This window comes from Pipistrellus kuhlii, unplaced genomic scaffold (genome assembly GCF_014108245.1).
Source record: "Pipistrellus kuhlii isolate mPipKuh1 unplaced genomic scaffold, mPipKuh1.p scaffold_m20_p_6, whole genome shotgun sequence".
Classification (NCBI taxonomy): domain Eukaryota; kingdom Metazoa; phylum Chordata; class Mammalia; order Chiroptera; family Vespertilionidae; genus Pipistrellus; species Pipistrellus kuhlii.
The window spans coordinates 53,434,687-53,445,205 of NW_023425562.1; the positions used below are offsets into that span (position 1 = coordinate 53,434,687).

Below are 10,519 nucleotides of genomic sequence, written 5' to 3' on the forward strand. Positions count from 1 at the left end.
CCACTGGGGATGTGCCCGCAACCAAGGTACATGCCCTTGACCAGGATCGAACCTGGGACTCCTCAGTCCACAAGCTGACGCTCTATTCACTGAGCCAAACTGGTTTCGCCAGGAACAAGCTTAAGAGTCAGCCTTTCTGCTTATTTTTAGAATCTATTGCTATGTAGAAAAGCCAATCAGTTTCAAACCAGCATAAATGTATTCTAAAGTAAAAGACGGATCTAGCTGGTTTAGGACAGTAGATAGAGCATGAGCCTGCGGACTGAAGGGTCCTGGGTTTGATTCCAGTCAAGGGCACATACCCAGTTTGCAGACTAGATCCCCAGTAGGGGATATGCAGGAGTCAGCCAATCAGTGATTCTCTCTCATCATTGATGTTTCTCTCCTTCTTCCTTCCCCTCTGAAATCAGTAAAAACATATTTAAAATAATAATAAAGTAAAAGACAAAGACCAAAAAGCATTACAAGTGTCTAAAACATGATTCCATTTAGTAAGTCTCAATTTTCAAAATAAGCAAAGTCAAAAACCTTCAAAACATCATCAAAGGCAGAGGGAAGGGGGTGGGGAGAAGAGGATCCTAATATATAATAGAAGATTGTAGAAGTTTGACTTAAGGTGGTGAATACAAGGTGCAATAAACAGAGCTTGTAACATAGAAACACACATCTGAAACATATATTGGGTCTAGTAATAATTAATGTCGTTTTAAAACATTCGTTTAAAATCTTGCTTGGCGTTGACTTGTATTGACATAACCTTCAAACACGTGGTATCTACAGAAGTGTGAAGTGCAATTAACAAGTTTTGCTTGAAAAAGTTTGTGTTTGGTTTGGTTTTTGTTGCAAAACTAGGGCTAAGAAGATGGCAGATGAAGAGCATATTCGGCACTGCATGCTTTACGAGTTCCAATTAGGAAGAAAAGCAAGTGAGGCTGCAAAAAACATCTGTAGTGCTCTTGGTCAAGATGCAGTTAGCGCCAGAAAATGCCAGCGTTGTTTTGAGAAATTTCGCGAGGGAAATTTTTCGTTAGATGACAAGAGTGGTCGAGGCCGTGTGTCCAATTTTGATCAAGAAGCTCTTCAAGCTCTTTTGGTGCAAAATCCTCAAATTACCCAACAAGAGCTTGCGACAACTTTAAATTGTTCACAAAAAAACAATTTCCAATCAATTGCGTGCACTTGGCAAAGTCCAAAAGTTTGGAAAATGGGTTCCTCATGAGTTGACCGACAACAACTGTAATCAAAGAGTCACAATTTGCAGTTCGCTCCTCTCTCGTCAAAACCGTTTGCCGTTTTTAGAGCAAATTGTTACCGGAGATGAAAAATGGGTGCTGTATGTTAATTTGAAAAGGCGGCCTCAATGGTTGGACAAAAATGAGGCTCCGCAGCCCACGCCAAAACCTGACTTGCATGTGAAAAAAGTGATGTTGTGTGTTTGGTGGAATTTTAAAGGAATTCTTCATTATGAACTTTTACCATCTAACCAAACCATTACAAGTGCAGTGTATAATGCCCAATTGGAAAGGTTAGCCCAAGCTTTAAGAGAAAAAGAACCCGCGCTGATTAATCGGAAGGGCGTAATTCTTCACCATGATAACGCACGACCGCATACTGCAAGAATCACTGCTGAAAAACTGTGCCAGTTGGAATGGGAAGTTCTCCCTCAACCAGCATATTCTCCTGATATTGCCCCTTCCGATTACCATTTGTTTCGTTCTTTGCAAAACTTTCTTCTTGGAAAAAAATTTAATAATGAAGAATGCCTCAAAAATGCATTGACCGAATTTTTTGCATCAAAATCACAAGAATTTTACAACAGAGGGATTAAAATGCTTCCTGAGCGTTGGGCACAAGTAGTAGAAAACAACGGCAACTATATTGTTGATTAAATTTTATCGTATTGTTTAAATAAATTCGATTTAAAAAAGTATTAGAAAACAACATTAATTATTACTAGACCTAATATATTCATGATGACCAATGTCACTCCAATAAATTTAAAAAATTTAATTTTTTAAAAAACCCTCAAAGGGTAACTTTGTTCCTAATAGGAAAAATTATGCCCAATTCTACACAAGAACTCACTAAAATGTCAATTCTAAATTAATATGCAGACAGCAGGTAATTAAGTAATTAAGGTTTTGTAACAATATTACTCTGAAAGCCTCCAGTTCATTTCACTCAACTCTACCACAGGGTAGATGTGAGAGGCGGGGGGGTGAAGGTGGGATGTATAACACATGAGGCAACAGATTCTGAATATCCTTCCTAAAAGGGAAAAACAGACAGGAGAGGTTCTGTAATACAGTAATGAATAGATAACTATAAGCACTGTGTACTCCACCTTATAAACACCATATTTTTATAACTTAAGTGACCTTTCAAAATGTTGGAACCTCAAAAAAACAAAATGAACAACAAAAAATAAAATTAGGAACTTCACAGTGCCACAGTACAGGAATGAAGACTGGATTTTCTCATTTACTGACTGCCCAACACAATTTATTTTATTTTTGTTTTTTGGTGGGTCTTTTTTAGAGGAAGAGGCAGGGAAGAAGGGAAGAGCCCTGACTGGGGTATTGAACCTGCAACCTAATTATGTGCCCTGATTGGGTATCAAACCAGCCACCTTTTTTTTGTGTGTGTGTGTGTGTGTGTGTGTGTGTGCGCGCGCGCACACCAGGCCAAGGGCAACACCTTTTAAATAAGAGCTACCTTAATGTTAAGAGTTCAGGCTCTGTAGTCAGAAAGATCTAGATTTTAATCAAGGCTTGGTTATTTATTACCTCTTTGACATATGAATCAATTTCCTAATTTGTAAAATAAGGATTTATACCTAACTAAAAGAGTGAAGGATTAAAAGGCACAATGAGACCCAAAATAAACATTTAATATTAGTCATTATAATTACCAGGCAGGAATTACCCCCAACAATAGATTAAACAAACAACTGAGTCTTAAAGGTTGAATAACTTCCCAGTAGAACTAGGCCTCAAACCTAGTTTGCTAGGTTTGCTTCCAAATTCTTTTTCCATTATGCCAGACCACTTGTGTCGTGTACATATCTGCTTTTTTTGATAGGCTACTAACTGCAATTTAACTTGTCTTGATTGTATAGTCACAGGTTATAATACTTTTATTCTTACTTCATTGTTTTGCTTTTTCTTTTCTTTTTTTCATTGTTTTTCTTACCCAATAGTATGGTGAGGGCTGGGGGAGTTGGTGACTAAACACGTCAATGTGGCACAGTAAGTAAGGACCACAGGAGAGAATGAGACCATGTCTTTCATTGTCAGTATGCTTATCTGGGATAGCTCCTCTCCTCTCCATCTGATTTGTTGCTTTAAGATGGGCTGAAACAAGTACCTTTAAAGTATGTGCAGAATAAAAGCAAGCTTTGAGTGAAAGTTTGAGGAGTTATCCTATTAACAAGATATAGGTTTCAATTAGTTGTGGTCCACCAGGAAAGATAGCATACTCTAGTAAGGATAATTCACGGAGGCTTTAAAAAGGTTACTTTAAAGAAAGGTGTGGGCAGGCAGGATATAAGATAATCACAAGGGACAGTTCTGGTACCCTGGGACTAGAGCCCCTCTAAACCCAAGGAACAAAGGAAACAGAACTTTCCAAACAAACCAGGAGCGAGTCATATGGAAAGAACCACCTTTAGTGGAACAGCAATCTTCAACCAAGGGTCATAGCCAGCCAAAGACAAAACCCATAAAAATGAAGCAGGGTAATTAAATTCCACGACCTCAGATGGAAAGGAAGCCCACTGAAGTAAAAGTCCATGTAGGTAAGTCAGCATCCCAGGGCAAAGAACAGGGTGAAAAAGGAAGAAGAGTGGATCTAAAGGAGCAAGTGGAAGGCACCTAATTCAGCCTCAGAGAGGCCTTTCTGGTGCACTTTCACGTCTCTATCCTAATGGGTAAGTGCCAGGCAAGGAAGAGTTACTGAACAGGGCATTTCTCATTTTTTTTTTTTTTTAATCCTCACTTGAGGATATTTTTCCATTGATTTTTAGAGAGTGGAAGCGAGAGGACTAGAGAGAGAAACATCTATGTGAGAGAGACACTTCGATTGATTGCCTCCTGCACATGCCCCAACCCGATTGGGGCCTGGGACTGAACCTGCAAACGAGGTATGTGCCCTTAACCACTACCAAACCCAAGTTCTTCAGTCCTTGGGCTGAAGCTCTATCCACTGAGCCAAATCAGCTAGGGCTCTCACCCTTTTAAATAGTAATGCACACAGAATCCAAGATGGCTGCTCGGGTAGGCACTTGTTTCAGCCGCACACAACAATTTCAACAAAATACAACTAAAATATAAAATGGACATTACCCAGAACTACAGGAAAGTCGACTGACTGGAAATTCTACAACAAGAAGCAAGGAGAAAACCAGAAGGAAGCGTGGAGGAGCTGTAAAAGCCCAAGGTACGGAGACACGCGGTGCGTGCGGAGAGGACAGAGCCGGAGAGGAGGGAGGCCGAGTGCCTGGGTGGCGGTCCCAAGCAGGAAGGAGAGAAGGGGGGTGGGGGGAAGGAACATTTGTAATAATATGAACAATAAAAATTTATTTAAAAAAAATAAAAAAATAAATAGTAATGCACAGAGCCTATCTACCATAAAATAGTTGTAAGCAGCTGAAACCGGTTTGGCTCAGTGGATAAAGCGGTTTGGCTCAGTGGATAAAGCGTCGGCATGCAGACTGAAAGGTCCCAGGTTCGATTCTGATTGCGGGCACATCCCCAGTGGAGGGTGTGCAAAAGGCAGCTGGTCGATGTTTCTCTCTCATCGACGTTTCTAACTCTCTATCCCTCTCAATTTCTCTGTGTAAAATCAATAAAAATATATTTTAAAAAAATATTTGTAAGCATGTTTTTGAGTAGTAAACATTGTCATTTATCACTCCATTCGTAATTGTTCAGAATTCTTTGAAGATCCAATGATTTATAGGACTTTCCCCATGCTTATGAACTTTCCCTTACCTTGCTAGGCAAAATAAAAATCGCAAAAATGCAGATACTATCAGAACCCACAAGGAACTTACATTTAAGGGATTATATCCTATTAAAAAAAAGCCCATCCGCAATAACGGCATAACGACCAGTCGCTATGAGGTACACGGACCACCTTTTGGTCCCTCCCCTCCGGACCACAGACTCAAATCGCCGGTTGGCAAACAGGGAACCTGGCAAACAGGGAACCGGGATGGATGGCAAGGGGGTGGGACTGGGGACTGGTAAGGGGAACCGGGTGGGTGGTGAGGCAGGACTGGGGACTGGTGATTGGGCGGAAGATAGCCCTGATCGCAGGCTAGGCCTAGGGACCCTCTACTTCTTAAGAAGGCAGAATGAGGTAAGTGCCACAGAGAGAAAAGAGCTGTGGTAATGTGAAAAGTTCTGGAATAGGTTCTCTAGCCATCTGGTCCCTGCCAGACACAACTCCAACCAGAATTCACTGTTATCCTACTAACAAACTATAGACATTTCAATCAGGCTCCCTGCAGATCCAGGTCTGGAGTACTACTCATCAAGCCTCCATCAGCCTCTAAATTTCCACTGTACCCTCAGCCAATAAGATCAACCCTTCCACCTCCTGGAAAAAACCCTTCTGCTTCCTAAGGATGGTTCAAATGTCACCTGAACCTTACTTAGACACTCAAGGAACAATTAGTTTACACCTCCTCTGCAATCCCAAAAGCCTTTGCTTCAAGCATTTAAAGCACTTATTATCCAGGTGTACCTGTGCAGAGTCCCCACAAGATTGTGAAATCTTTTTATTTTTAGATTTTTATTTATTGATTTTAGAGAGAAACGTCTAATTGTTCCACTAATTTTTTTAAAATATATTTTTATTGATTTTAGAGGAAGGGAGAGGGAGAGAGAGAAAGAGGTAGAAACATCAACGATGAGAATCATCGATGGCGTATCCCTGAGCATGTGCCCTGACCAGAATCATAGGTTGAATCTCAATCACTGAACACCACCAACCAAGCTGTTGTTCTGTTCCACTTACTCAGCATTCATTGGGTGCTCCTTGTACGTGCCCTTGGGATGATGCTCTAACCCACCAGTTGGCAACCAGACCACTGGTGGTCCGTGAGGGCGGAAAGATTGGCGACATCTGCTCTAACCAACTGAGTTATCTGGCCAGGACTAGACTGTGAGATCTTTAAAGCAGCTTTGTATCCTCAGCCACTCACAGCGCCCAAAATAGAATGTGTCAAACACAGTATAAGTACTTTACATGTAATACCAAAATACATTATATTAACATATACATAGTATCAATTATCACAGTAAAACTGCAAATGAGGTTAGAATTCTCATCTCAATTTTATAGATGAGGAAAATAAAGTGCACAGAAAGGTTAAGTAACTAAAGTGCTCAAAGTCTCGAAGCTAATAAGAATTAGACTCCAAGATTTCAACCTAGCCACAACTCCAGAATTGAATATAAACAGGGTTAAGGAGGTCTCGCTACAAGACCAATCCTTTCCATCACAGAGGGCATAGTTACTATTTACCCGCTGAGGGATGTAAGGACAATATTGGAACCGCTAACCATATTTGTTTTAGCTCAGCCTTTTGTAAAATGTCTATTTTTGCACATTATAAAGTATACATAAATAACCCCTGGGCAGTGTGGCTCCGCTGGTTGGAGCATTCCCCATATACCAAAAGGTCTCGGGTTTGATTCCCCATCAGGGCACATAAATACCTAGGCTTTGAGTTCGACCCTGGTTGGGGCACATAATGGGAGTCAACCAATTCTGTCTCTCTCACATTAATATTTCTCTCCCTCCCCTTCTCTCTAAAAAATCAATAAGATGTATCTTCATCCTCCTACCTGGCCTGTGTTGCTCAATGGCTTGGCGTTGTCCGATGCACCAAGAGGCCACCAGTTTGATTCCTGGTCAGGGCACATGCCTGGGTTTTGGGCTCAGTCCCTTGTAGGGAGTGTGCAGGAGGCAGCTGATTGATGTTTCTCTTCTCAAACTCTGATGTTCCTATCTCTCTCCCTCTTCCTTCCTCTCTCTCTAAAATCAATAAGAAAAATATATATAAATTAAAAAATAAACAAACAACAAAGCATATCCTCAGGTGAGGATAAAAAAATGTACATAATACAGAGTACAGTCAACACCATAATTGTAATTTAAAACAAACATTCACTAATGTGAGTAAAATATTCAACCCTATTTACTGAGAGAACACTAAAAACATTTGAGGCCACTGCTCTAGATTACTTCCCCAGGGACTCTGCGCTCCTACATTCTCTCTGCCCAGTACTTCAGTTAAAAACATTAGCCAAATGTTTAGACTATAGGTAAGCTTCTAGAGGCAAGAGTCTGCTCTTTCATTCATCTTTGAAGCCCTACAACAGCACAGGGCCTGGTGCTTAGCAGATGGTCAATGCTGAATCTAACTGTATCATGAGAATCTCACTGAAAAAAATCCTCTCAATATCTTAATGTACCATGCTATATGCTTCCAGATTAAAAGAAAGTATATACTAAGCACACTGCCTAGGAATATAGAATTTCCTTAGAAACACCAAAAAAATTTTTAATAAATAAATATTATGTCCTCCTTAGTTACATAATAGAACCAAAAATTGTACTTTGGGGCATAATTTAAACTCAAAACTGCATGAAAGAGATTTGGACATACAAAATTTAAGTTCAGATTAAAGGTTCTTTCGCTACAGAGGTGGTGCACCTTTGTCAGACCTAAAGGTCACCTCTGTCTGCCTTTCTTTAGGTATAAGCTCCAAGAGGAAGGAATTAAACTATCAAAAGCTGCAACTGCAAACTTGACTATGAAGAGACGTCAGCTGGGGGCAACTACTTTGCATTTCTTCCATCCAGCACTGAATGGGTATCACACAAAGGAGGAGAGGGGCTCAGTAAAACCTCCTATTTAGGTGTTGAAGAAGATGGGCTCTGAGATTAGATTGATTACATTAGATTGCAGGGTTTCTTCTGTTCCTCAGTTTCATCCTCTGCGAAATGGGCATTTTCAAGTACTTAACTCATAAATAAGTCACCAGGATTAAATGAGAGAAAGCATGCAAAATGGACTTGTTTCCTCATTTTCCAAGGTCTTCCCTCCACCCCCAACTACTAGTAAATTCAAAGGCCAAGAGCTATCTAGTCTGCTGCTATATTCTCTGGGCCAAGAAGGGTACTTTTTGCTTAATAGATTATTTAATAAATATTAAATGAATGAAATGCAAAATGCCTGCTGCTCAAGAAAACACTTTGGCGAGAAACAATTAAAATGTTATTGTATTAAGAGACCCCACCCCTAACCCAAGGATCTCAACAATTCCTGGAGGAACACTAGATAAATGGTAGAATGGGAGAATGGAGATAAGAAAATCAACTGGATTGTAAAACAGGACTAAGCAAAAACAAAATAAAATCTTAAATACACAACCCACAGCCTGATCCCGGGCTTTCTGGAATAAGGTTCACCCAGGATGAGGTTTATTAGTAATCACAATGACAGTTTTCACGCTTGGATTGTGTGTGCCGAAGCAGTCTCTACTGGCTTCCCAAAACCCAACCACCGGGGTCGGATGAGGTAGTGGAGACGATCCTCACACCCCCGTTTCACAGATGGGAGAAGTGAGGCTCGTAGAGACAGATCCAAGGTCGGGATGTGAATCCCTGCAGTCCGACCCCACAAGCCTGCACACGCTACGGGCTCCTCCGAAGACCCATCTTCATCTCCTCCACCCTAGGCCCCATGCCCCTCGAAATCAGGAGTGTGCCATATTCCCCCAGGAGCCGGACTTGGTGGCCCCAGTGCCGGGAGAACAAAACAATCCCTGTCCGTGGGCAAGTCCGAGGGACGCCGGCCCAGCCTGGGCTTCGAGGCCGCGGTCCGCACCGCTCCGCTCTCCCCGGGAGCCCCGAGCCCTCCCGAAGGCGCTGGAAGCGCCCAGGCGGCCCGGGGCGCCAGGAAGGCCCCGCCCGCCGCATGACCTTGGGTCTGCCGCCCTGCTTCGGGCCTCAGTTTCCCCACCGCGGCCTCGCGCCGGGGGCCTCTCGGCGGAGCTCGCGCCCGTGGAAACACAGGCCTCTCACACGCCCCCCTCCAGCCGCCCGCCTTTCCGTCCCACTTACGCTGGAAGGCGGCCGCTCCGGGGACACCCACCATCGCCGGGGGCCTCAGCCGCGAGCCTCCCGCCGCCACCCGCAGCCAGGGTCCTTCACCGCCGCCGCCGCCGCCGCCGCCGCCTGGGGACCTGTGGCCGCCAAGCTCGCCTACCCCAGCGCAGCCGCTTCGCCCGCAGCTACCGCCGCCGTTAGGCCGCGCGCCGCCCCGCCCCCTCCGTTGGCCCGCCCCGCCCACCGGCCACGCCCCCAACGCGCGCTCCCGCCCGCCAGACCCACGCACGCAGAAGCCCGGCCCAAAGAGCAGCATCCGTTAAGCCCCGCCCCCTGGTTGGCCCCACCCCTTCCGCGCGAACCTATCGCCCTATCCCGGAGCATCCTGCTTCTCAAACCCGCCCCTCCTGCGTCACTCGCGCTCGTCACACCCTAGGCTCCCTCTCCCGTACTGTACCCAGCTTCTCGGGACAGAGGCGGAGTCCTAGGGGCGGGGCTTAGCAAGGGAAGGAGACAGCGTCTCACCTGAGTTCTCCACGTTTAGGCCCGGTCGCCTTTGAGCTGGTTGCTGACTAAGTCACTTCTTTTTGGCCTACTGTGTTCCAAAAGGGCAAAATGGCATCGTCATTATATTAATATCGTTTAGTTTTCATTATTATCATTGTTCAGGTCCTGTTTTTATTCATTCCATCAGGTTAACCCTCACAATAAATGAAAGAGGTATTATTTTTGCATTTTTTTGCACAAATGGGAAGAAGGGCTTTCCCATTAGCCAGCATGTGCACAGCTACTTTGAGCTACTCTGAACTAGTCTGCCTCCAAGGACTCAAAAATAGGAACTAAAATGAAAACAAAAAGTTAAAAATGCCAAACTCCTCTATGTACAATGACAAAGTTCTTTTAAAAGCAAAAAATTGGGATAAAATATGTGCAACAACCCAGCTGGCATGGCTCAGAGGTTAAGCATCGACCTAGGAACCAGGAGATCATAGTTTGATTCCCAGTCAGGGCACATGCTCAGGTTGCAGGCTCAATCGTGCAGGAGGCAGCCCATCAATGATTCTCTCTTATCATTGATGTTTCTTCCTCTCCCTCACTCTCTGAAATCAATAATTTAAAAAAGAGATAGTAGCCGAAACTGGTTTGGCTCAGTGGATAGAGTGTCGGCCTGCGGACTGAAAGGTCCCAGGTTTGATTCTGGTCAGGGGCATGTACCTTGGTTGTGGGCACATTCCCAATGGGGGATGTGCAGGAGGCAGCTGATCGATGATTCTCTCTCACCAATGTTTCTAGCTCTCGATCCCTCTCTCTTCCTCTCTGTAAAGAATCAATAATATATTGTATATATATTTTATTTATTTATTTATTTATTTATATTATTTATTTATTTTTTAAA

The 10,519-nt window shown here is 43.4% G+C and overlaps 1 protein-coding gene across 2 annotated transcripts in view; it reads right to left on the reverse strand.

Moving 5' to 3' along the window:
* Positions 1 to 9,339, reverse strand: part of CBFA2T2 (CBFA2/RUNX1 partner transcriptional co-repressor 2) — a 140,997-nt gene extending 131,658 nt beyond the window's left edge. For both annotated transcript variants that reach the window (XM_036419849.2, XM_036419848.2), the window contains exon 1: positions 9,139 to 9,339. In XM_036419849.2, the coding sequence (XP_036275742.1) occupies positions 9,139 to 9,172 (34 nt within the window). In that variant the 5' untranslated portion in view covers positions 9,173 to 9,339. The remainder of the gene's footprint in view (positions 1 to 9,138) is intronic.
* Positions 9,340 to 10,519: the final 1,180 nt, after the last annotated feature.